Source organism: Sebastes umbrosus, chromosome 19 (assembly GCF_015220745.1).
Source record: "Sebastes umbrosus isolate fSebUmb1 chromosome 19, fSebUmb1.pri, whole genome shotgun sequence".
Classification (NCBI taxonomy): domain Eukaryota; kingdom Metazoa; phylum Chordata; class Actinopteri; order Perciformes; family Sebastidae; genus Sebastes; species Sebastes umbrosus.
The window spans coordinates 18,974,875-19,002,788 of NC_051287.1; the positions used below are offsets into that span (position 1 = coordinate 18,974,875).

At 39.5% G+C, this 27,914-nt stretch overlaps 2 protein-coding genes across 4 annotated transcripts in view; both read right to left on the reverse strand.

The window, feature by feature from the left end:
* LOC119478103 (rab GTPase-activating protein 1) overlaps positions 1 to 27,914 on the reverse strand; it is an 83,100-nt gene that overhangs the window by 15,283 nt on the left and 39,903 nt on the right. For 2 of the 3 annotated variants that reach the window (XM_037752536.1, XM_037752534.1), the window contains 7 exons: positions 13,246 to 13,359; positions 9,951 to 10,025; positions 9,245 to 9,370; positions 8,841 to 8,984; positions 5,592 to 5,633; positions 5,043 to 5,171; positions 193 to 288 (listed from right to left, as the gene is read on the reverse strand). In XM_037752536.1, coding sequence (XP_037608464.1) covers positions 193 to 288; positions 5,043 to 5,171; positions 5,592 to 5,633; positions 8,841 to 8,984; positions 9,245 to 9,370; positions 9,951 to 10,025; positions 13,246 to 13,359 — 726 coding nt within the window. The remainder of the gene's footprint in view (positions 1 to 192; positions 289 to 5,042; positions 5,172 to 5,591; positions 5,634 to 8,840; positions 8,985 to 9,244; positions 9,371 to 9,950; positions 10,026 to 13,245; positions 13,360 to 27,914) is intronic. The other variant, XM_037752535.1, reaches the window with a different exon arrangement.
* On the reverse strand, positions 20,436 to 27,896 carry LOC119478106 (probable G-protein coupled receptor 21). Its single transcript, XM_037752544.1, has one exon. The coding sequence runs from the start codon at positions 26,335 to 26,337 to the stop codon at positions 25,120 to 25,122; it is 1,218 nt and encodes a 405-aa protein (XP_037608472.1). The 5' UTR covers positions 26,338 to 27,896; the 3' UTR covers positions 20,436 to 25,119.

The following is a 27,914-nucleotide window of genomic DNA, read 5'->3' on the forward strand; positions in this document are numbered from 1 at the left end:
CTAAAATAGTTAAATTATAAACTATATAAAACTAAATTAGTCGTTGCAACAAAGGACAAAATAATAAAGATTCCTGCTCTTGTCAGAAGAACCAAATCGGCGTTATATTATGTTGATATTAAGTTTATGTTAATTCATGGCAAAGTCGTTGAATTTGTTTATGTTTTATGTGCACAGGTGAATATTTTGTACCTCATATCTCTCGATGGGGGCCTCCTGTTGCTCCTGCTGCTCCCTCAGGGTGTGATACTCCTTCTCGAATTTCTTCAGCTTCTTCTGGCTGATCTGCTGGGCAGCGAGATCAGAGAAAATGTTAGGTACTCATCGACCACATCACACGAACATGAAGAATTACACTAATAATCGCAATTATACACACATGATGACAAATATGAATACAAACTAGCCCAATAGTCTTTGGCTCGTGCGCTAAAGGTGGCCGCCAGTGACGAATCTTTCCCATCTTTTGTAAACAGGATTGCACAAGATTGATAATCTTTGTTGGACTGTGGTAGTCCATCAGTTCGGTCCAGCATTTGAATAAGGATGCAATGGAACATGTTAAGAGATTACAGGCAAATTCGCTACTGTTAATTCCTGTCTGACAAGCCGGTACGTTGGGATAACACAGTCCGGAGTAACTCGTGCCACCTTAATGTTTGGTTGAGCTATAAAAAGTTCTTAGATTTTTTTCTCATTTGGTTTTTAAAGCTGCGCAGAAATCAAAGATTAATAGCATTTTAAAATTAGGCTGCGGCACCAAAACATGCACATTAAAGAGTAACTTCACCCCCAGGTCTGAGGCAAACTCCTGAATGCTAAAAAAGTATGCATCAGTTCACACTATTTATCGTCTTGTTGTTGAACTGATGAACACAAAATATAGTATCTCAGGTTCAGTGCTTCTCCTCAGATCGCCCAAACCAGCGAAACAGTGTCTCATTTAAACACGCACGCTTACAGTCACATTCACGCCTACAGATGCCGTTTGCACACACTGCTGCATTTAGACAAACTCATCAACAGGCCTTTCACTGCCCAGCTGCTGCCTTACATTGGGCTTTTTTTTTTTTTTTTTAAAGGAGACAGCTACCATACAAGGAACACTATGTGCCTGATTCTCAGCATGAGAGACAGACTTGCTTGTCCATTCTGTGGATTTTTTAATGCATCTAGTTACAGCTGCAACATCAATGCACCGTTGGTCTTTGCATGCATGTTACTATCTCTCCCTCACCCACCTAATGATGTTGGCAGAACTGGGGCAGCACATGTTGTCCTTTTCTAAGTGTGTCTCTGCATGTATGTGTGTGTGTGTGCATGAACATGGGAGACAGACAGAACAAAGAAAAAGTACAAGAGATCATTCAGGGCAGGAGTTGGCTCATCCATGTCCTATTTGTCTCCTTTCTCTCACAGCCCTGACAGACAGCTGGGTCACCAGACGTTACTACTTAGAAAAGCAATTAGGAACACAGAGCAACTATAGCTCTGTTAAGTACAGACATAAATATCTTACAAGTCTTATCTGTGCAGTACCATCAGCATTGTTTTCTTAAAGTACACTAGAGGTCTTGTAAAACCATTTGCTGATTATCCTCTGCTCTTCTTAACCCTAAAAACCTATTAGAAGCTTTCTTCATCTGAAGAGCTGTAGCTGAAGACAAATACCTATGTATACTGGGGCAGGGGAAAAAAGCAATTCACCTATGCATTGCAATTTTTTAATGGAAGATACCGCTTTTATTGTTGTAGTCAGAGTAACTTGACGTCATATCCGTTCCGTATCCGTCGACCGAAAACAAACCACAGCCGGCCGCAGTGAGCCAAAACGAGAAAGTAGAAAACGGCGGAGGGTCGGCGTGGATACGACCTGCACCCTCATATATTAAATCCAAAGGGGTAAACACTACGCATACAGTAAAGTATGGAAACACTTTGGGTTTCACACATTGCCAGGAAAAGCAGAGCTAGACATCACGGCTAAAGCTGCATGCTAACTCTGTCGTATCGTATTACTTGCGGTCAAGACAGCTGTCACTCTCATCTCCGTGGTCAAATCGGCCGATGCTACAACTGTAGAGCACCCATATACTGACATTTATGTTAAATGCATTCAAACGGCCTCGATGGAACTGACCAAAGCGTCAGAGCTGACGGGAGAGCTAGCGACGGACTTGGAGAAGTTAGCGGAAGCATACACGTCTGACTACGTCCATTTTTCAAAAGGAACTTTTGTCCGGATGACAAAAAGAACTGTCTATACAAAATACATATATGGAAATAAGATTGATTGAATTATATTCACCAGAAGTATAAAACATTACATGTCCCTTATACATTAAAAAGAAAATAGTACTAATTTGTGAGGGAAATGTGTTTATTCTTTGATTTTGGGGTTGCTGGAAAATTTTTTTATAAATAATGTCTGACAATGATCCTGATATATTTGACTTCAGGACATCTCTGACTACAAACATGCTGAAAATCAAACATTTTAATGTATTGATTTAGATATTTTCCAAAGTAAAAGTCCCTAGAGGTGTATGATTCAACTTTTTCCCATGGTCTAGTGTTGAAAAAGTTAACAAAAATTGCAATGAATCGTAATACCGAATCGCAATACATATCGAATCGGCACCCAAGTGTCGAGATAGTATTGAATCAGGAGAGAGGTGTATCGTCCCAGCCCTAATGTATACATGTTCCATATTGTATGTTCTAGAGCGACAGTAGAGAGCTATGTGGTAGACATAAAGAGATGGAAACTAAAAACACACAGTAAACAAAAAGAAAATGTAAGCATTCATGACTTTCATTTAAATCCCCTGGGCAATTAGCATATATTAGCTTTGGAAGTCAAAAGGTTGGCAGACGAGAAGAGAAAGTAGGTGTAACAACTACACGCCGTGACAACATCCATGACCCTAGTTTGACCCCGAGATTGTCTCCTGAATACATTTTCGGACCCGACTGTAGTTTCCAACTGTGTTTGTCACATATTCACTTCAAAATTATTCAAATTATAATGACCTTTGACAACAATTACTAAGTAAAGTACTTTAAAGAGTTTTTTTTTATTTCCTCCTCTTGAGACAGGATCACTATAATCCTGCTTTTTACAGTTTTGTGCCGACTCCACCATGAGGGTGATGAAGCAGGAGAGGAAGGAGTCAATAGTTCAAAGGGTCAAGGACCAGATGGTTTGACTTTAACCTCTGGTACATTAATAAAAATGTAATAAAAACTCCATGTAACCAATATAGTTCTCCAGCATCTTGTGCTATTTTATCTTAAAAAATGTACATGGATACATCCCCAGGTAGGTCATTCAACAGTAATAATCCAAACATCATGTTTAAAACCTCACAATCCGACACCGACTACATACCTGGCAAATCTGTGCTAAAAATGGGCAATAACGTTGGAGCACCTGGCAGTGCAGAAAGATGTGTGCTCCAATCAGACGGCAGTGTGTCATCAGTCAATGAGGGCACCAGTAATCTGGTCGGTTAATCCCACTATAGTAACATCCAAGCTTCAGATTAGCCTTCCTTGATTCTGATTTAATTCCCGGCCCCACCGTTGCCGTACTCATTGAGGTCAAATGGCTTCTTGGAATTATTTTCTCTTGCCACATAGAAGTGCTGGAAATAACTTCTTAAAGCAGTGTGCAGGAAATTGTAGGTCAATATGCATCTGTGTAACTATGTGCAGGTATTTTATTTAAATGGGTACAAAGCAACCCTTAAATCCCAAGCATAACTAAGCTTAATAATTACACAAACTAGGGCTGTCAATCAATTAAAGTATTTAATCGTGTCTAATCGCAATTTAATCACAACTTTTTTATCTGTTCAAAATGTACCTTAAAGGGAGATTTATCAAGTGTTTAATACTCTTATCAACATGGGAATGGACAAATATGCTTGCTTTATGCAAATGTATGTATATATTCATTATTGGAAATCAATTAACAACATAAAACAATGACAAATATTGTCCAGAAACCCTCACAGGTACTGCATTTAGCATAAATAAATACGCTCAAATCATGAAATGGCAAACTGCCGCCCAACAGGCAACAACAGCTGTCAGTGTGTCAGTGTGCTGACTTGATTATGACTTGCCCCAAACTGCATGTGATTATCATAAAGTGGGCATGTCTGTAAAGGGGAGACTCGTGGGTACCCATAGAACCCATTTTCATTCACATATCTTGAGGTCAGAGGTCAAGGGACCCCTTTGAAAATGGCCATGACAGTTTTTCCTCCAAACTCATGATTTATATTCAGAACTGATGCCTCTAAGAAGAGTACTGAAACATCTTCAAGACCGCACACCAAGCCAAGTTGCCTCTGATTTTGTTCCATTATATTTTTCTCTGTTGGAATATCTGATTGTGTGTGTGTGTGTCTCTCTCTCTCTCTCTCTCTCTCTCTCTCTCTCTCTCTGCTGCCCAGCTGTCCAACTGAGAACCAAAAGAGCTCAAATCTCTCTCCATGCTGGCTCCTTTCCGGAGTTTGTGCTAATAAATATCTCTGCCCAAAGTTACCTTCAAAGTCCGGCCCTCTAAACTAGGCCAGTCTGTTCGAAACAGGTCAGGACACAGGTGTTGTTGTGTGCATTCAAAAGATAGAGGAAAGAGAGAGGTGTGGAGGTGTGTGTGCGTGTGTGTGTGTGTGTGTGTGTTAAACTTGATTTACAGTTCAAAAGTGGCACCTAGTGGTATTTAAGTAGCACTGCTGGACTACAGAGAGGTTTTAGCCATTCATTCAATCCATTACATTTTATCTTGATTATGTGATTAGGAGACATACTGAGTTTTCTGTTTCAAATATTCCAAATCTATTAATGTTTGGGGTGTCCTGGACATTTTGAAGACCATTAGTTTTACCATATAAGGGATAAATTTAAATTTTTACTCAAAATGAATATGAGGTTTGAATACATGAATACAGAGCTGAACCTGAAGTCTCAGAGGTTTGTATAAAGGGATGCGAGGCTGAACAGACATAGCTACCTATAGATTGTAAACTCACCTTCATGCTACAGGCCAGCTCCATCAGTTTCTTTGCGTTTTCCTCGGAGCGGTACCTCTTCGGAACCGGGACGCGAAAGAATTTGAGCGCACCCTCGAAGTCTGTTTGGATCAGATCGTCTTTGGATGTCTGAGGAAAAGAAGGACGGGGACACATTGAGGAACACGTTTACACAACCTGGAGTCGTCTTGGGTGGACATTTATTTCCTTTTTTTGAACATGATGTATCATCACTGCATTTTCTGAACTAGATATGACAAATAACAGATTTGTGATAAACTAGCTTCAGTCTAGAAACAAGCATAAGATAAAAGTTACTCCAAAGATTTCTTTTTGAGGTAAAACTCACAATGAGGGTGACACTACACGTGTCTGCACCTGCTCACATGTGCAGACGTGTAAAATCTTTCCATGGTTTGATTTTCTTTTGGCAGTGTCTTTGCTGTGCTTTTCTGTTTCTACTCAGAGCTGTGGTTGCTAGTGGTGTTGTTGTGTGTGTGCGTGTGTGTGTGTGCGTGTGTGTGTTCATATTTGCGTGGGCTACCTTACCTTCAGAAGTGCCAAGGCCACATTGAAGATCACACTGATGCCCTGAAAATAAAGACACATTTTTCATGGTTTAGTGAGGAATTAAGTTACTGTAGCTTCAAAGAAATAAACATTAAACAGGAGTCACACCGACTAAAATAACATCAGCACTACATCCAAAGGCGCAGTTTGCGTTGGTTCAGGGGGTTCACTGAACACCCTAGAAATGCATCTAATATATATTTTTTTATAACAACGCAGAACTAATAATTTATATTAATGATGAATAATATTGACCTTTGATGTGTCTTCTTATTGACAGAAACCAACAAGATAAGAAGATAGATTTGTGGTCTTTTTATTTACTTGTAGCCTAATAAAATTGACTCTCTGTTAAATATGCACTTCTGTTACGCGATGTAAACAAACCCCGTACCTATCAGCTGTGCGGTCAAGATCAGACTAGAGATGTAACCACTTAAAAGATGGGTGAGTAGTACTTGCTCTCTTCTGACGTTTGTGTTTTTAAAAACAGAAAACACAGGTTTTATGTTGTGATATTTACAGAAAATGATATACAATACAGCCAACAGTAGCCCGGTAAACTTTCAGGCTCCTGGAGATCTCCCTCCAGCCAGTCGTCACCTTATTTAGGTGACTGTATTGAAATGAGGAGGCGTCGTACAGATAACTCCTCATTTCAACTTCACCAATCAGCCGTTCCTCATCTATTGTGGGACTTTCAAATCGAGCAACAGGAATAAATAGAAACAGGGTGTCTGACAAAAGTTCAGCTTAAAAATGTCGCACTGCGCAGCTCTTCGTCGCTCGCGGCCAGTTAGGAGTCGGACATTCCAATAGAAAAACAATGAAATCAAACTGATTTTGTCACCAACGCTTGTAATATGTAGGCTACACGCAACCCAATACATTAGACCTCTCTGCGTTGTATACATCACATTCCCTCTAGATCTTTTTTTGTGAACCCCCAACCTTAAAGCTCAAACTGCGCCTATGACTACAACACTATGTCTTTACAGCTTTACATTATGTTCCTACATTTCAACTGAACCCTTTGTATGTGACTATATAGAGCTACAGATGTTTCCATTCCAACTGCACCTTGGTTTAGTCCTTTGTACATATTTACTCTCGTATTTATTTAATACTTGTATATAGTGCCAGTACAACTCAATATGCAACAATGTGCAACGTGCAATATCTGAAGTGCAATATTTTACTGTTTTTATAGTTCAAGCAAATATACATTAACTATTTATAAGATGTCTTTTTTATTTGTACTACTGTTTAATAGATGTGTATGCACCGTCAGGATTGATATTTAATTTCGTTGTACTCTGCAATAAAGGAATTCTATTCTTTAACATTTAAGCATGAGAGTATGTTTTAGTGCCGCAGTTGCCGCTAATGAAATTCCTTTACCAGCTTTGCATATTTGGATTTGCACAGAGTCTCCTAACCTTCCTTGCAGATTATTTATCAGTGCTGTCAGACTTCACGGGAAGTTGAAAAACTTCAAATTTAACATCTCTCCACAGACTGTTCGGGATTTGGCTGACCAACTTTAAAGACACTCCAGTTGTCTTGGCTTGGACCACTACGCTGAAAGGTCAATCTTCCCCTTAGTCTGAGCTTCTGTGTGATTTGAAGCAGGTTTTTCCTCTTTGTACTTGGGTCTGTCCATCATCTCCTAGATCTTGATCAGTCTCCCAGTTCCGATGCATCATTACAGCATCATGGTGTCCTGCGTTATTCAGGTTATTAATGGGGCATGGTTTTCACTAGATGTAGAGCCTGACATTCAGGACAAAAAAATACATATTTGTCTCATCAGGCAAACTGCTCTTTGAGGCCCTCAAGTGGATAAACGTTTTACTGACTCTGGCCTAACAACCAGCTCTTGGAAGAGTGTTCAATGTTCAAAAACTTCACTTCAAAACTTTATTATTATTATTATTATTATATCAACTCGTGGGGTGCTTTCAGTGCTTGAAATTGCCACAGTCGACAAATCTTGTAGAGATAGATGATCAAAATAAACAGGATGCGCGTGAGCTCTGTTTAGGGTGTCATAGCAATGGGGTTCCTTAGAGTATTTTGTTTTTTAGTTCAATTACTTTATCATTGTTTACAGTACATACAAATATGTAACACTTTATAATAACCATCATTAGGTGGTTAATTAATTAAACTTGGTAAACGTAATGATGTTATAATGTGTGCAATAATAAACAGTTAATAGTTTACTAATGTAATCAGAATGTAATTATTATCGGCTATTATCAGCTATGATATAAAATATAATTCATAAACAAATTATTTCATATTACACAAACTAATGATAAAATAACATAAATTATAGCATTACTAGTAACTGGTAAACATTGTTAATTATCATTTCATTGTTTGTTAACAGTAAAATAACTATTAACTAATCAATTAACTATCAATTTACCATTTCTTGATTATTGTTATTATAAAGTGTTACCAAAAAAAATCCATTGTTAGTATGGAATAATGTGTGGACATAAATGGCAAAGTAAGTGCTATGTGGTCCTTGTTAACATGGTATTATGGCCTTTTCCTCTGATTTGTATATGCATATCGTGAAGTGATATAGTGATTCTTGTGCTAACCGTGCTAATTATTTATGTGGACACTGACTCTAGTTATAGCTGTTCCCTCCCTCATTTTATATTCATGGGCACATGCATATAGATTCCTACTCTTATATATGTTTTGAGGTACATCCTAGTCTGTTTTTTTTTTTTATATAGAGATGCCTCTATTCCAATCTAACCATATAGAAAGTATGACAGCCATGGGCTCGATGTTATTCTTATCTGTTGAGAGGTACTTACCTATATTATGACTTGATAAATGTATGTATATGTTATTATGTATATATGAGTTTAATGTAACATTACGTTTGATTATACTTGGTTCACTGGCGGTTGTCATGTGACCAGAGCCTTTAGAACCTTTTAAGATGGCGTCTCTGTGCGAATTTATTAGGTCTGAAGAAGAGCTTGTACTTGAAACGTCCCTTACTAAGATGTGCCAATAAATAGCACTCTTATGGAGCTATAGTGTGAGGACATTCTTCTACGTTGTACATAAATGGCAAACATAAATGAATTGAAATTGGTGGAAATTGAAAATTAGATCTGTAATACAACAAAATGTTCATTTGTTCATATTTTATGTGTGAATTGCAACCGGGAAGGTTTGTGTCTTTTTACTACCAACCTCACACAGTAGCAGGTCAATGATATGGAAGACCATGTAAAGAGGGAACTTGGCTGTGAAGAGGGTGAGGAACCACTGAGAGGCGTACATATGAGCCTCCAGACCCACGTTCAGGAAATGGTTGTACAGGTCTGGTATGTATTCCTGTTTAAGGTAGAGAGAAAAGCAAATGACAGACAGAAGAGAGGAGAAAATGATGAAAGAGACAGGGGCACGGAGAGGTAGACAAGTAGAGGGAAGGAAAGAGAATTAATTAATAGAAAAAAAGGTTGACACAGAAAGAAAGTAGCACTTGTCAGTAATTAGACCAATTGTATACCACCTAACACATTTTTCAGTCTGAAGTCGACCACTGCTTTGGTGTACATTCAGAAAAAACAGATCTGCAAATAACACACACATACCTGCATGAGTCTCTCAAGTTGGAAGAACTTGCAATGCAGATCTTCAAAGTTCTGCTTGAAAAGGTCCCTGAGCCCGTAATCAAACATGATCTTGACCAGCACGCTGAAGGCTTGCTCCTCCGGCATCTGAAGAAGACGACCAAGAGATTTAGTAATTATTAGAACCTCTTGCCAATTCATATCCTAGTGACACAGATGAGGCTAATATGTGAAACCTTTTACGTAACAGCGTTCTTATATAACACTACCTGAACTTGTTAAATAACTCCTTTTAGTGTTGTAATACTTTGCACATATCGCCTCTATTCCATCCACATCTAAGAGGACATTGACATTGTTTGTCCACTAGGTGGTAGTGTTGACATGTCCCTTAACTGCAGGAGTGCTTAAAGGGAAGTAGCTTGGCAGATGAACACGACCACATTATATATTATTTATAAAAAATAAAATGTCAGTGTCCCACAGATACCATCTCACATCTGGAATCTTTCGCAAACTGTTTTCGTGCAGTAACAGTACATCATGCATATCATATAATATACTGCAGACAAGGCTCGAAGACATTTAAAATAAGCCAATCCTCTGGCTTTGCAGAATGTCAAAAATGTACTGATGTCAAATGAGAACAAAACAGTCCCTCTCAGCTCTTCAGAGTGGATTAAATTGGATAGGATTTTTGCTGGACCCCGCTTATATGTGAACTCACGTGCAGCAGCAGCACAGCAGCCAAGAAGGATTGTCCCTGGCAGTAGCCAATCTCCTCGTCGTAAACGGAGTACGCCTGAAGGAGACGACAAAGGCAAACGGGCACACAGTAAATAAGTTTCACAGTGAATTAAAAAAATTGATGAGGGTAATTAAATGATGATAAAATCTTTTTTATTTTCAATTCTGGGTTGCTGCTTGTCCAACTACTGTATAATAGATGTTGGTCCAGATGTTGCTGTTGCAACTGCAGCTGATCCAAACGAAGACTTTTACAGGTACATTAAACGGTATTTATGATTTCAACACAGAGTCAAATGATGAAATATAATCTGAAAAAGAAGACCAAAATATTTTCCTTAGGAGTTGGCAGACCAGCCCACGGCAAATTCAGAGTCAGTAAATACTGAACTTGTATTTGACAGGTAGTGAGAAAGATGGCTCAAGATACACTGGAAACTTAAAAGGCAGAATGAGGAGGATTTTCCTAAAAAACTATGTATAAACTGATACAAAAATAATCCCTCTCAATCATCAATTATGACCCAATAGAAGTGTGTGGTGGTGTCTGTATCTGCAGAGACCCTGCCCTCTGCCTGGATTTTATTGCTTTGCTGTGTTCAGGACATTTCTGGGTATCAACCTTTGTAAAAACGTAGCGACCCGGTGCCAGATCGGAAGCACGCATCCAAGACGAAGCTACGAAAATGGGGGACACGGCACCGAAAAAAGGAAAAATATAAATGCCAAGCGGACAAAGCTTCTTCTGAATCTAAAGTTGGCTTTCACCCGCCACTAGTGAGCACCCTAACCCTAACCGCGGTCAGGGGGGCATGCGCTTCTGGTGCCTTTGGGCAGGGTAGGTGGAGTCAACTTTGAATGTTGTGTTTACAAAACCGCAACCGACAAATCCTATTCATTCGACCTTCAGCACTGCTTTAAATCAAACAAAGACAAATTAAAGAACGGTTGAGAAATGACAAACACAAAAACAAAGACGATCTTTGTCTACCCACCATCATGTGAGTCAATTATGTAAGGGATAACGCACAGCGAATCAGTCATTGTTGTGAAATAAACCCTGACAACGTCGCCCTGAAGGGGTTTATTTCACAACAATGATCCGTTAGCTGTACATTATCCCACTAATTACACGGCTAATTACTTTAAAAATCAATAATTTGACACAAAGAAACGGTCCGCCAGAGTCTGACATCAGAACTGCGCCCATAGCAACGGTTTGTTATACATAGCGACGGTATGCTATAAAGAAATAACAGACGTGATTGACCAATCAGAATTGAGTATTCAACAAAGCCGTGTAATAAAACATGTATAAATATTTAGTTTTTGAACTCGCAGCAGACTTTTTTGGCTACAGAGCACTTGAATTATATTACATAAGCTGTTGAGAGTAATATCTAGGGGTTTTTATTCCCTTTTTAGAAATCTAAAGTCGTTGAAGTTTTTGCATTGTATGCCATATGTCTTCAAGTACACTTCAGAATTGAATAGCAGTAAAGGAAGACATAGATGATGGAAGGAGAAATGACCATGAGACTGTTAAAAAGACAAACAGAAGGGAAAGGACAAAGAGAGGGAAAGAAAAGGGTTGGCGAGAGATGTTGATATGGAGGAAATGGAGTACATACGAGGGGAGGGAGAGAGAGTTTGGAACAGGGGCTGTAGTGGCCTACTGAGCTACAAACACAAATAACGAGTGCAAGTCAAACAGACAAAGTGCGGATCAATCCACGCACAGAGGGAAGGGAGGGCCCGCTGAATTATTCAAACACACCTGAGGAGGTGCCTGTCTGGGAAAGAGATTGATGCCCTCACCTGAGTTATACATAATGAATGAAATGAAAACAGTGAACAAACTGCAGCCACACCGCTCATTTGGGATTATGGAACTATAGGTTGAAATGTGTTGAAATGTCTCGACTGTGTGAGAAAGAACACGCGGCACTTTACGATCAATATGACGTTATATAATATAATGTTTTGTGACAAGTTGCCAGGTTTGCGTATATGTGTGTGTGTATCAGCTGTGCAGCAGGACTGATTATAGTAGAGTCTAGTGTGTGTGTGTGTGTTTGTTCGATTAGAAACTTGTGCTGCATTTCTAGACAGGCAGCGGTTGTTATGAACTCGCTGAACCACCCAGAAACAGAGCGTCTGTTCAGTTAATTAATAAACAGTTCCCTGTAGCTCCGACACCTCTCACTACTGCTCTGCAAACTTTGTCATCAGACCTACTGTAAAGCAAGTCATTTACACAGTAATTACACAGTATTATAGGGGAACATGTGACTGCAGTTCACATGCAGAATGCTATAAGCGGGTCTAGCTTTTTGCTACCAAAAGGATCAATTGTTTAAGTCTCCAATTATATTTTAACAGTACAGTATCATCCCCAAAAAAACACTTGTGACAGAGGTTGTACAGTTTGAATTAGAGCTGCAAAGATTAATCGATTAGTTGTCAACTATTAAATTAATCGCCAACTATTTTGATTATTGATTTATCGGTTTGAGTAATTTTTTTAAGAATAAAAAAGTAAAAGTTCTCTGATTCCAGCTTCTTCAATGTGAATATTTTCTTGTTTCTTTACTCCTCTATGACAGTAAACTGAATATTTTGAGTTGTGGACAAAGCAAGATATTTGAAGACGTCATCTTGGGCTTTGGGAAACACTGACCGACATTTTTCACCATTTTCTGACATTTCATCGACCAAACAACTAATCGATTAATCAAGAATATAATCAACAGATTAATCGACAATGAAAATAACTGTTAGTTGCAGCCCTAGTTTGAATTAATCAATTTTTCAATGTGATGGATGGGAGTGTAGAAATTCCATCAAATTTAGTTTTCATCCGTTATTTGTTCTCATGTTTACGAATATTTTACAGATGTATTTTGAGTTGCATTTGTATGGATTTTATGCCAATTCCAAAACTACCGTAAAAAAAAAAAGATATCCTGTGTCAAGTTTCAGAAAAGACGGATATTAAACTGTATGCGTATTGCATTTAAATAAACATTTTAATGTAGACAATGTGGATCAGGGTGGAGACTGGAGGAGGGGAATACATGCTTGTTTCTCTATAAAAAAAAAAAGGTTTACACCTCTTGTAGTATACAGCTGTTGCTGAAGCTTTGTCCACTATGTTGATCCATTTTTTTCTATTTTTTACTGGCCCCTGAATGCCCCGTGTTGACTCTAAAAATGCCATTCAAACATCCTCTTGCATGTGTGTGTGTGTGTGTGTGTGTGTGTGTGTGTCCCACCTTGCAGATCTTGTAGAGGGAGTCTTGTCCATCTCCTCCAGTGTCTTTGAAGTAGTCATGAGCTGGAAATGTCCTGTTAATGTCCCTGGTGATGGCGCTGTCCTGAGGGGACTCCTAATAATGAGACAAAAAGGACAAAGAGGTCGAGGTGAATGAGAAGACGTGAAGATGGTGTGACACAGAGAGGGAGATTCATCACTTAAGAATCCACAAACAGTTTTATTAGACTACTGGAATAAAAATCCCATAGAGGCCCAGCAGTGGCCAGTGTTCCTCAGTGTGTGGTGCCAACACACTGCTGAGAATTTACAGTGTGGGTCAAGATGAATTACTGGTGGCACAGAATGTTCTCTCTTCTACAGTACAGACTGTACAACTCTCCTCTTTTTATGTCCATTTTAATTCGAATTGTAATCAATTTAGAACTTGACAAGTAATTCTTATGTTGCCAAAGGTTAGATACGCTGACATTAGTTACTAAAAATAATAACTCAGCTCTGACCAACCGTTAAAAATAACATTAAAGGGAAACTGACAAAACACAGATACTGTTACGCAAACACAGAGAGATTCTTTGAAAGAAATAACATTGGGATAAAAAAGTTAGGTTCATTGCTTCTGTGGCACCACTCTGAACTGTAAGAGAAAATCAACAAGACCTTTTGTCTGGAGAGCAGAATGGATGTAAAACTAGAACAAAGAGCAGGAGATGTGTGGAGGTGTGAATAAAAATGCATGCAGCAGAAAATAAATTCTAAACAGGAAAAGAGCTATCGGCGCCATAACACGAGGGACTGAGGGTGTTGTTCTGTGAACATGTGTACTTATTTCCGTTATAATTGATATGATCTTATTTGTTTGTTTATTCTTGCGTGAGTCACCATGGCGGGGTGCCTCCACAGATGGTGCGCGCACTACAAGCACGCACAAAGGCATTTTTTGCTCATTGCGTTATTCGTTGCAGTATTTTTCCGAAACGCCAGAGGCCATACAAACTAAATATTCTGTAAAAAACCAAGAAGTCAAGGAGTGTTACCGGCAAAACACCATAAACTCCTCAATGCCGGGAAGGAATTGTAATTAACTGTAATCTCATATTTCATGTTCATGGTCATACTTAATCGCCTTTATACAATCCCTGTAAAGAAAGGAGTCAAGTATTAAATGTATTATAATGAAACGAAGGTTGTACGGTTTAACATCCTGTAAACAATTTGATTTGCCTGGCAAACTATTCACTCACACTATTTACTTTCTATGATCTCCTGCTTTTAAAGCATTTAAAAAACGAATTAGCCATCTTTCTAATTAACTATTAATATCTTATTGTGGCAGTCATGTCTGAAAAGCCTAGTTACAAAAATTCAGAGGTACATGACCGAGTGCTGCGACAACTTTGCGGAGTCTTCATGCTTTACGCACAATACATGAGTAGTATAAACCCGGCTTTAGAGTCTAGAACTATGCTACGTGATGCTAAGCAGGTATAATGTTTACCATGTTCACCGTCTTAGTTTAGTTAGCTTATTATCAGTAAACACAAAGTACAGGATGATGAGTATGTCATTAGCTTTGCGGGTATGTGGTCATAAACTAATGTACTGGAAAAATAACATTTTGGCCTGATAATGGCTAAAAGAAAAAAGTCATGATCATCAAAAAGATTACCATTCATTCTGAAAGGGAGATTATTGTTTGTAACAAATTACAAGGTAATCCACTAGGGGTGTCGGGGGAAAAAATAGTTAAAGCATAGTATTGTGATATTTTGCCTGGAAATTTTGTGTCGATACACGGACATCAAGTATTGATTTTTTATTATATAAACTATTAACCTCTTAACAATCTGACTGCCCACCAGATACTGCCATCTTACGAAACTAGAAAACCTAAGGAATCAATTGGTGCCAACCATGTTATGTTAGTTTGTCGGGAAGAACGCTCCAAAGTTACACTAAATTTTGGCGAGGAAAAACTGGCATGGCCATCTTCAAAGGGGTCCCTTGACCTCTGACCTCAAGATATGTGAATGAAAACTATGAGAAAACTTTATCTTATTAGATAAAACAGATGTTGAAAAAACTTCAGAATTTGCAGTTAAAAAAAAGGCAATTAATTGCAACATATCTTATCGCAATACTCTGCAAATCGCAAAATGTTTAAAATCGCAATAAGATTGTATCGTGACTTGAGTATCATGATAATCTCATATCGTGGAGCCTGTGGTGATTCCCACCCTTATAATCCACCCAGTAGTTGTTGAGATATTTCAGTGTGGACCAAAGCGATGGACCGACAAATCGGCACAGACCACATTGACATCAATAGAGCTAAACCACAAGGTCAGAAGAAACTGTTCAAGGTCAGGACAGGAGTAGACCGCAAGCACCGCAAGCCCAACTGCATACAGTGCACACACACAAGCGACATTCTTCTCTGGGATATCCCTCCACTGTGATGACAGAGCACAACACAGAGGAAACACACACACCCACACAAACACACACACACACAGATCAGTAACTACTCTACTAGCAAAGATTAATCACCCCTCATTTCATTATTGATGCTCAGTGTACTTGGAACAAACAGCCTCTGAATAAGTAATGTTACTCCAAGACACCCTGGCCATTAAATACACATTTAAAGATACAGTATCTGCAAACAGTATTTGGAGGTGAAGTCTGAAGTCTGGATTGCATGTTGGGTAATGTAATACAACAAAATGGGGCATTGATTTAACTTTGTAGGCAGAAATCCATTATGGCATTCCTTGTAGCCTGGTGCTGCGACCCTGCTTTCATGCCATAAGTGAATAATGAGACCGTCGGAAGGGTTTCCATTCAGTCAGCAGTACGTAACAATAATGCCTCACCGAGTTCATGTGAAATGAGCAAATTAATTTGATACTCCATTGATCCATGTAGGGAAATTTTCCACTACACACTGAGATGTCAGAAAGTACTCCTTGAGTTTGTCAGCATCCTGTGCCTTGCTCAGTGGCACTTTTGGACTGAAGCTTACCATCAATTCCTGCAGGGGCTTTAAATCATCCCTACTAAGAGAACCATCCTGCAACACCATGTATTTAGTGGATGTAAATTAAAGCAGAAATCCCTGATTTCTTTTTTTTTTTTATTTCTCTTGCTCTCTTTGTAGCTAATTCTACCGTCCTGGTCTCTCTGTTACCGTACCCATCAAGTCCCTCGCTCTTATTTTTCCAAGGTTTCTGTTCCAGCCTCCACAGAGGAAGAGAGTGAAACAAAAATAAAACGAGTATAAGAAGAAATGCAGGAAGAAAGGAATACTAAAACAAAGTGAACAAATGGGGATCAGAGACCAACAACAGGGGGCTATTTTATGAGTCAAGTCCACAACTTCCACCACACCCTGTAAGTCTGAGTTTGTGTGTGTGTTTGTGTGTGTGTTTGTCCTTGACTAGATGCTGAGGGAAGTTTGAGTAATGATGATTGTTAGAGTAATTTTGGTCAGAGTACAATCTGTTCCTCTGTTGTTATATGGTTGGTGTTTATGCGGTATTATAACGTTCAATAAAGCATGAACATATCCCATCCACTGATCTGAGATCAGTCATTGTTAATTAGATTTGCGGCTTCTCTTCGCATATATAATTGTAAACTGAACCAAGACATTTGAAGACATCACATTGGGCTCTGGGAAGTTGTGATTGGCATTTTTTCACTTTTTTTAGGGATGGGAAAACAAATCGATTCACCTATGGATCGCGATTTTTTTTTTTTTTTAAGATTTTGAAATCAATTTTTAATGCCAGAACCGATATATTTGCTTCATTTGAGTCTATGCGGAGGTAGAAGGAAGTTTCCGCTTTTATTGTTGTAGTCAGAGTAACGTGACGTCATGTCCGTTCCGTATCCGCAACCGAAACAAACTGCAGCTGTATCGTCCCAGCCCTACTATTTTTTTGACATTTCATAAACCAAACAATGAATCGATTAATCAAAAAAAATCATTGGCAAATTAAGGGCTTCACTATAAAGCACATCAGTGAAGTTCAACTGAAAAGGTGCACACAAGCACTCCAGAAATCTTCATCTTGAAATCAGTATTGATGCGTTTCAGAGCGCAGGGGTGGAGAGTTACCGCGTCCAGTGTGAAGGGCCCATTACACCAGGCTACAGTCTCTCAGTGAATGATAAGGATCCATGTTTATACAAGCACCACTTAGCCATACTTATCTGAAGTGCTGAGAGCATGTACAAAGACCTCTGACATAATGGCCAATTAGCTCCCCTTCTGTCTGTCTGTCGATTCAGTTAAAGCGAGGTTTGGAATGAGGGTAGCGTGAGAGGGGAGAGAAAACATATCCAGTGTCTCATGGCAGTGCACGAAAAAGTGTGAGAGCGAGTTCAAGCGATTAAGAGCGAGACGAAGAGAGGGAAGAGAGAGCTAATGCTAAGAATAGTGTATCTCTATGGAAATGTATAAAGAAGATAGTGAATAACATAAATATTACTGAAGCTTTAAGTGATATTTAAACACTTAATCCATGTACGTTTTCAAGGTGGCTATAGAGGGTGAACTGTGGCTGTGATCTGGTTAGATAGCATAAAGCCTGGAAGCAGGGGGAAAATGAACACTTTGTATCTCGTTTGTTTAATCTGTACACAAAGTGTTAAAAAAAAAAAAAAAAACGTCAAGGTGGGGTTTTACAGGGAGTTACATGCTGTATAAAAGGGAGTGATTTCTGGGAGTCTACACGGGTTCTCCAGCAGGAAGTCATTGAGCTCGGCTGATGTTTGCCAAGAACCATGTTGATAAGGGAGCTTTAGAGGTGCTGGTAAACATATTTTTGAAGTTGACAGAACCAGGCTAGTTACCCCCTACTTTCAACATAATCACTGCTGATCATTATTAATCATCATGTGTACAAGAAACTGAACAATTTGTTTCTCCAACATTGTCCTAACGCACAACTTGTTTAATGGCACACCGTAAAGGAATATGCCGTATAAGTTAAAGTTGAAAACTGTAATAAGAGTGTTCCTCGCACCATATGAGACTTTGCAAAAGGAGAGACAGTTTATGCTGAGCCACCAGATCTCTTTGTATAGTCAAAATCCATCAGTCCAATCCAAAAAGTTCCCTCTATTCTCCTTACAATCAACAGTAAACAAGGTGACACCACAAAAAAAAACACTGCAACAGCTACAGCTACTTTTTGTTAAACTGTCTTAACAAACGCTATGGATGTGTCAAAGCACTGTCTACTGTCAATGACAAGTAACTGCCAGAGTAGTACAATAGGGAAATCAAAGGGCACCTATACACTGAATGGAAGTCAAGGAACAAAACACGTTCTTTTAACAGATATCCAATAAAAACGCTTCACTGGGGGCAGTGGTACAGAATGTATGTGTGTGTGTGTGTTTGTGTGTGTGTTGTGTGTCTAAAGCTAGGAATAAAGTACCGGAGCAGGGCTTCCGTGGGAAGGCTGAGTAGCTAGCCCTCTATTGTTTATGTCCCTGATTTTCTCTGACTCAACACAATAGCTGACATGTCATTCTGTTATTCTTTCTCTGCTCCTAAAGGACCCTGCTGAGATGCCAAGAGAACACAGGGTGATATTTATCAAGCTCGATACAAAACCTCACTCCCCAGCCCAAACAACCCTGAGTGCTACACTTTGATTATATCGCTGGATTTAAAACTTAAATTACAGAAGGAATAGCGAATTTGACGGTAACTTTAATGCGTTGTAAATAATTAGTAGTAGAGCCCTGACAGATGCTTTCATCACTAGGGGTGTAAGAAAATATATAAAATATTGAGTATTGCATATTATGTTTTGTGATACTGTATCGATTCTCAAAAACACTATTGATTTTTCAATTAATAGCTTACATGCAAAGATTAACTCAGTCAATACTTTATTTTATAATGTTGGATGGTACAGGGACAGTGATAAATGAAAAAGGCAGATCCCACTGTTCTGATTGCAAAAAAAAGTTAACTTATATTGCTTACAGTATCGCAATATATTGAATCGTAACCCCTGTATCACGATACGTATCGTATCGCCAGATTCTTGCCAATACACAGCCCTGGTCATCATAAACAACTGCAATTCCTTTATTAATAAAGAATATACTACTTAGTTAAATTCAGTGTTTCCTTCAGTCTTTCCTTTATAATAATCTGTAATGCTCACATGCTCACGCTACCCATAGCGCTGTCTCCTCACCTTAGCGTCATCTATCATTAAATCTTAATGGTCTGTTTCATGCCCTACTTTTTGTGCCATTTGTGCACTGGTATGCTGCTTTAGCACGAGGAGGAGCAAGCAAAATATGTATCTGATCAAGACAGGGATGACATAGCGGAAGAAGCCATGTAAATTGTATTAACACCACACACTACATACGCTGCCAAAACTACAATGGTGTGCATTCTCTTATGGTATGACTTTCCAGTTGAGCTCCACTAACATTTCCCGCTGCAGCTTCACCAGCATGCAAATTCAGCAGACCAAACTGCTTGAACGAATATGGTGCTGCTACAGTTCATTTACAGCATGTAACATTAACATAGCAACAATTTATTCTTATCTGTGACGATCTATGCCAAAGTGTTTGGCAAATCATGGAAAAGTCTGTGTGAATGCAATGCTATTATTTTTCTTATCAACTAAACCAGTTGGTGTTCAGCCAGCAGTATTTACCCAAGCCTTCCACTTCACTAAATATTAGGGCTGTCCTCAACCAAAGAAATTCTTAGTCAACTAACACATACGATTTTGTCAACTAATCTAGTAGTTGATTTAATCGACAAATCTGTAAAACTGAGTTTCTCCACAAAGAATCACACAAAAGCCACTTTATATCTTGTGATGAGCTCATAAGCTTCTTGGAAATAAGTCATTCAGCATGAAAAATGACTAATCTAATAAAGAAATCTTAGTCGACTAAGACTAAAACGACCAATTAGTCGACTTATCTATTAAGAGGGGACAGCCCTACTAAATATAACTGTGCAAAAGGGTCTGTTTTGTGATATTTGTCCAAAAGAAAAACAGTGTGTGTGTTACGTACTTCAGTAGTGATCACTTAATGGTATTTCACCTGCGGGAGGGTGGAGAAACTGACAATAAAAGAAATTGTGCCCACCATGCCTGTGTTCGTAGCAAAGTAATTAGCACAAGGAAGTTTGAATACATTGAGACAACATTACATTTATTTGCTATTTACAGATACACAACATGTACATCTTATAATACCATACAGGCTCGTCGCCTACAAAGCATCGTGTGATGAAAAATGTAACATTTTTCACACAGACTCACTTTCATGACAGCAAAATTAAACATGTTTGACCATTTGCATTATCCACACATTCTCCAACTATAAAAGCATACATCTTTACAAAAAACGTCATAACAAATACCCCTGACGTATGAAATATGACATGATTTTGTCATGATCTAATGCAGTAAATGGCTTAATTTTCTCCATCGGAAATTTACAAATGCCCCATTGTTGACTGTAAGCAATTTCCAGCGTTCATTGAGGACAAAAATAAACGCAGAGTGAAATTCCTGCATCCTTTGGGACGTTTCCAAAACCACGGTTTTGTTACAGTGGTCAAACTAGTCTTATTTGTGATAATAATCTGTTCCTCAGAACAGCTGGGTCATGAGACAGCTATTAGTGGGGGTTTGGTGTGGCCTATTTAGAGCTTTACAAAAACTAAAAGAAGAAAATCCAATGCAGATTAAAAGGCAGATAAGAAAATACCGTTGCGTGGGTATTCGTGTGTTAAAGTGCACTATAAGAGTGAAGCTGTACTGGGGTACGGTCTACTGTTAGATACAATAGCCAACCAGTATTCAGTTGGTGTAAAATACTTTTGTATTGTTTTTGTCTGAACTGAGAGAAAAATATGTTCAAGATAAAAAAAAAAAAAGTGCCTCAAAATGGATTTTATTGGTTATTTTGAATAAGGCCCCTATCACACTTATCAATGTCATGTGTTTTTTTTATCTGGATAAATTCAAAATATAGTTTCTACTATTTTATTTACATTGATCCACATAGACAGTATGCTACATATGCTTGTTCCCACGACAGATACACATCTGGGTAACCCCAGTTCTGAAAGTGGCGATGCACCTAAAGCTGTTTGCCAACCACATAAGATGCCAGAAGAGAAAGATGAAGAAGAAGCAGCAGCCGCCCTCTAATGATTCTGGATAACTTGTAAAGGGCTTAAAATGAAATAAAATGACGAGTGCATAATATAAGGACTCTGGAAACACAAGCTAGGAACCATTCAAACTTCCTTCTTTGCACCCTTTGCACATTTTATTTATACTTTCATATCTGAAAAACATTATCAGCAGATGTCTTTCCCATTATTACCTATCTATATACACTCATATATTACTCTCTCACAGCAGAAGGCTGCATTTAACCTACAAATGGCTTCATAAACCAGCCTTAGTGTCCATATTCCCTCTTGTTCCCTCTAATCCTGCCCAACATGGCACTGCACCCGGACACAGCCGCCACCACCAGAGTGTTGTTCCCTTGAGAACATGAGTCGATTGTTTTCCCACAGGAAAAAGGGGAATGTGTGTGTGTGTGAATGCTAACGCTGAATGTTTTGGCACAATAACTTTTCCCTAAATCTTACATATTTATGAGGAATTGTACCATTAACTGCTGTGGGAAAATATGACATTTTAGTGGTGGACTTCTTACCTCAAATTCACAGTAATCTATTTTTACCAACTGTAAAAGACACCTTAATAGAAGCTGTCCAAGTAAAATAAAATGCATCTTCATAAAGACAGAGCTTCATCATTTCGATACGTAAGCATGCTACTAAACCTACTTACGAGTTCCACAAGAGAAAAAGACAGAAACCAAGTAATTTTTACAAAAATAAATTTCTGTAGTTTGACCATCAGACATTCAATACGCCATTTCTGTACATGCTATTTTCTGTACACGTCATTTTTCTGAACAAAAGACGGCACAAATAGGAAAGATTACAATATTTGGCAATGCTTCCCAGATGTCAGCCAGAATATTTAAAGACAACATGTGAATCTACCACCATTGTACATCATACACTCACAAAATACAGTATACTGGAGGGAAAGTGATGTGCAGCTAATAAAGCAATGAAGATCTATTAGCACCCTTGCTAAAACACCGTAAACAGTCCAATTCAGCCAATGGTCGCTTAATCCTAACATACCTGCACACACACTCATACTCATTCACACACAAACAAATAAATTAAAATGCAAACAAAATGAACAGTTTTGAGTCACGTGTTTGCTCCTGGTTGTTTTCAGTTTTTACAGAAGAGAGGAACAATGATTGCAAATTATGAATTTTTTAACGAGTAGCTGAATTAACACATTTTTTTTAATGACTTCACACACCAACTGGGGCTCAGAGTGTGGAATCAAGGCTGGCTAATGTACATTTTCATTTAAATTTTTCCAGTCCGTGCCGTTCCCTCTAAAAACAGTCGCTTGTCTATAAACGAAGCCCTCCCTAAATGTAAGGAGAATACTTTCCCAGCAGTTCATTTGTATATCAAGGCAACAATAGATCACTATATACTGAGAAACAGTCATATTCATGCACACAAGGCATCACTGAGCCGACACAGTGCAGTGGCCCTACACAAAACGTTGTGTAAAACCCAATCGCATTTTACTAAATCTTCATATATTAGATAGAAAAAGAATATCTGTTGAACTTTCTTTGGTAGATTAGATAAAACATATAAAGTGAGATTATCTGCACCTAAATAAACTGTGAAATGAGTCTCCATGGTTCAAAATAGAGAGAATTTTTCACAATGTTTGAGTTCAGTGATGCTTGGATTCATTTCGGCTTATTATTGGTCTTGATAATGTTGTATTAGATATCAAGTTAAGAGTGAAAAGAACCCACAGAACTACACATGGGAACAAACAGACTGACTACAACACGTGCATGCACGTAGGCGCTCACATACACGCACACATGCAACTGAATTTCAGGAGAGTTGAAGGGGTCAGTCCCTCTTCATGGTGCTGCACAGAGGTTAGAGTTAAACCAGAGGTTAGTCGACTGGCAGCAGAGTTAATGGGCTATTTGTCTGTTCTGTTTACATTTAATGGTGATTTGATGTGTGTATGTGTGCACATGCACTAGTCCCCAAATACGGGCACAATAATGCAGTCACAATACAGTCAACAAATACGCCTGGAGTACTGCCCAGTTAATTTGTTAAGTGAAGCTTAGAAACATCTACAAAAACTGCACAGAACAGAGCAGTCAAATTAGTTCTTCATTGTTCTTTCTGTGCTAATGTGTGTGAAATATATCAACAATTATCATTCATGGCTAACTGTGGCGACTCTATTCAAATCTAGTCATCTGTTACATATGCAAAATGTCATTTGAAGAGGTCATCAGACAGTCAAAAGTAGATTTTCTTTAAAAAAAAAAAAAAAAGCCACTAAAGCATATATGCTATTTTGGTTATTGTTGTTTTGGAAATTTGTGACAATTTAGTTTTTGTTATTTTTTAGATTCTTACAATTGGTTTGTTTTCTTCTCTTTCCTTATCGTTTGATTTAAAATTATTTTTATTGTTTTTGTTTGAACCCCAGAAAGAGTAGCAACCGCTCTGCAGAAGCTAATGGGGATCCGAATAAGTAATGAAGAATAAATAATGAAGTACACCTCGGTTTCTAACAAGTGAATTATTTGCAAGAATATTTCCACAATCACATAGATAAGACTTTTCATCATTCCTCTCAGCCAATCCTGAAGACAAGGTGTCAGGATCACAGTTCAAGGGTCATTCATCTAAGAGCTTAATGTTTTTACCTTCAAACCAAAAAGTCAGCCCAAAGATGTACCAACAATCAGTGTAAAATAAGTGTGAAAATACATCCTTTCTTTGTCTTGCTTTGCCTTGGACACGGTTATGAAATAAGTTTAGTTACATAATCAAAACAGCAAGGGGGCAATGAAACTGACAAAGACTTGAAAAATGAATTGAAAGATAAATTCACTGAGAATAACATCAAAAGTTGATGAATAGATGTTTTGATGCTGACAAACCATAATCAGTTCAGTCAATGCAAACAAACTAGAAAATAACGTGTACTGGGTCTGGACCTACATCATTTCTTTTTGACTGACTAAGCTCAATCAATCAGTCAACAACAAGGGACACAACAAATACACAAACACACTGTTGCATCACCTTTAGTATTCAGATACTGAGTGGGCAAGAGCACGTGAAAAGATATTTAAAGAGCTTGCTATCGGCAGTTCACCTCAGCACCACATTACTGAAACACTGTTACTCTATTTGCATTCATTTCTTCTTCTTTTTTTGTATTCAACTGTGCTGATAATCTGGCAACAAAGGTTTCACAACATTTTTCTTGTAACGTTTTGATGTTTTGGCAAAATAAGTTAAGGATTCACTTCCCATTAAAAGATACAAATGTTGTTCAACCTCAAAAGAGTTCATTTCTCCAGAGATTTTCAGATTTTCTCCTCCTTTTCAACCAGTGAATATGCTCGGTTTCCTTGACCATTTTAAAACACCTTGCAGGGCTATTTAGCCCTTTTTTCTCCTTCAGTGATTTGCTCCCGACTCCCTTTTCTCTGTCTTTGCCAGCTGTGGAGTGTGCCGAGAGGACGCCTGTGTAACCTCCAAATGCGACAGAAACAGCAGCGGCGGATCAACGCCTCCTTCCATCTCTTTACAGCACATTTAAGCTTAAAAGAGGAGACGTTTTACAGCACATCAGGCATCTTTTAAAAAAAGGTTCAAATGCCAATTTGGCACAAGGGTTTCCTCTGTGTGTGTGCCCTACACATGACATGTTGTGCCAATTCCTATTTCCCCGTGACCGTATCCATACCCCGACCCTCCACATCCTTTTTCAACAGAACCAACAAAAGTCTTTTTGCTGTTGCTAACCCCAAAGCCACTGCCGCTGCGCTGTAAACAAAAGGAGCAGAGGCGTTTGAGGCCCTTCCTGAAGGCCGAGTTGGAGAGGCTGTATATGAGACAGTTACAGAAGCTGTTGCTGATGGCGAGCCATGTGGTGAGGAATGAGGCTGCGGGGTGGTGGTAAATCCCACCGCTCTCCAATAGAAAGTAGAGGATGTAGGGCAACCAGAGGATATAGAACACGCTGGTAATGCGGAACAGTACCATAGCGTATCGCTTGTCTGGGTATGTTGATGTGGGCTGCTGATATGGTGGTTGGGATTTTTGTGGTTGGGACAAGTGCTCTACTGCACTGTTGTCCTTGATTGCAGACCCCACTGTCAATCCTGGGCACTGCAGCTGTTGGGGTCGGTAACGCGCTCGGCGCTCGCTGATCTCCCGATTGTGCTGTCGGCAGATCTTGAAGATGTTGGCGTAGGTGAAGCAGACGGTGAGAGCAGCTGGGGCGTAGAGCATTGCAACGATGAAGGTTGTGAATTCTGGACGAGTCCTCCACTCAACCGCGCACCACTCCACCACGTCCCCGTGGTAGCCGGGTTTCCCCCACCCGAGAAAAGACGGGAGGAACACCAGAGCGGAGTACAACCATATTAGAACGATGCAGCATCGCACCCGGCAAGGCGTCACCAGGGACGCGTAAGTCAGAGGTCGCGTGATGGCGACGTAGCGGTCTACACTCACGCACGCTAACGACACCATTGACACTGATTTTAAAACGGACACCATGTACCCGAACACCTGGCAGGTGAGTTTGGGGTCGAGGCCCTGGAGGTGATGCAGGAGGTGCAAGGAGGGGAACAGGCAGCTGACCCCCACCAGCAGATCAGCGTACGCCATTGTCTGGATGAAAGCACTGGTGGTGTGCTGGCTAAGCAAGGGGGCACAGTGGAACACAAAAATCACCACCAGGTTACCGGAAATGATAAGAACAGTGAGGAGGCATATGATCGAGACTTCGAGGAGGCAGGTGGTGAAAATTTGGGAGTAGCCTATCTCAAGCAGGCAGAAGGGAGTAGATAAGTTTGACGGGTCAGCAGAGCTCTGGTTCAGTGGATCCAGGGAGGAATTCATCATCTTGGGCAGGAATACGTGTCTGAGGGGCCCCTCCAAGGGTACGATGAACCCACTATTTTGACAGGTATCTGGCTGCTTCTGAAAGTAGCTGTAGGCTCTCAGTCCAAACAAAAAGCTCCATGCTGCGGTTCCATGATGAGACTGCTGCCATCTGCCATTTCAAAATGCAGGAGGGATGGAAAGGACAGAGAAAGGTGAGAAGCCCCCTGGGTTTGTCCTCGGCGCAGGCAGTTGTGGTTTTACACCGAGATACAAAACCACCAGATTAACACACAAAAAAGCAACGTGTGTATTCCTTCTTTCTTTACTTCCCAGCTGAAGGCACGAAAAGGAAAAAAAAAAAGAGAATGAAATGTGACTTTGTTTAAAGGAATTCCAGTCCAATGTATGCTTGAAATGCCTCCGCTCCCTATAAAGTCAAAGATGTCTTCAACATCTGCTGCAGCTGCAGAAAGCTCAGACAGAAGCTCTCTCTCATCTGTCTATAGTCCACAGAGTCACAGCTTCCAGTAAGAAGACATCACTGTGTCATGTGCTGTGGACATGAAGGAAGAAATTGAAGTCTCCTTTTTATTCTGTCCTCCTGCTTCTCTTTCTTGTTTCTTCTTCTTGCTCTCTGCTTTACCCTCTTTTCACCACTCCTCCACGTCCGCTTGCTCTTGTCCCAGTTTGTCTGTCTGGTCCTTCGCAGTAAGATCACAGCGGACTGCCGTGAGCGGAGAGGATGAAAGAGGTGTGCGGGGTGACGGATATTTAAAACACGCGCACACGCATGCGAACGCACCTCAGCTGTTATTCCTATCCAGAGGAGCAGCAACTATGTCTGGACTGGAAATGAGGGAGGCAGGCATACCGATGCTGAGAGAACCCCCTGTGTTCATTTATCCTCCTTTGCTGTCTCTCTTTCTCTCTCTCAGTCTCTCTCTCTCTCTCTCTCTCTCTCTCTGCCTCTCTCTCTACAGAAACAGTGGCACCAAGGCCCCTCCCCTTCCCTGTGGCTCCAACCAATGATCAACTGTAAGGGCACGAGGCTTCCCTCCTTCCCCCACCCTCTCACTCCTCCCTGTTTGTTTTTTTTATGCCAGTGTTTCTCAAAATCACCCAAAAATTCAAACATGCTGTTTCACACTGCTAAAATTAGTAACATTCAGTACTAGGCCAGCTCTTTTGACTGTTAACTTGTCTGTAGTCTCTCACCTCATTCCCAAAAGCATTTTGAGCTGTAAAGAATGGACATTGTCTTTCTACCGTACAGAAAAAGTTATTGTATTTGTTTGCAGGGAAACAATAACTGCATTCCTGGGTGCAGTTTACAGGAAATATTTCTATTATTAATCTAAATGTAAACCAAGGACATACAGTATGTGCTTAATGCTGCACAAAGGTTAAATTGGCTCTTATGTGTGTCTGCTTCTGTAAATAAAAAGAACGGCAACACCCTGTATTATAAGTGACGTCATTCAACAGATAATCTTTAATGTCTTGTGAAAGAAAGAATCCAAAGTTAATTGTGCCACATTTTCTCTCCTTGTTTATTAAAGAAGCTATAACTGCATTTTTACTGGCTTTTTCAAGCT

Bases quoted from the DNA above. Each gene is read 5' to 3' on its own strand.
- LOC119478106 (XM_037752544.1), bottom strand. From the start codon at position 26,337: ATGATGAATTCCTCCCTGGATCCACTGAACCAGAGCTCTGCTGACCCG.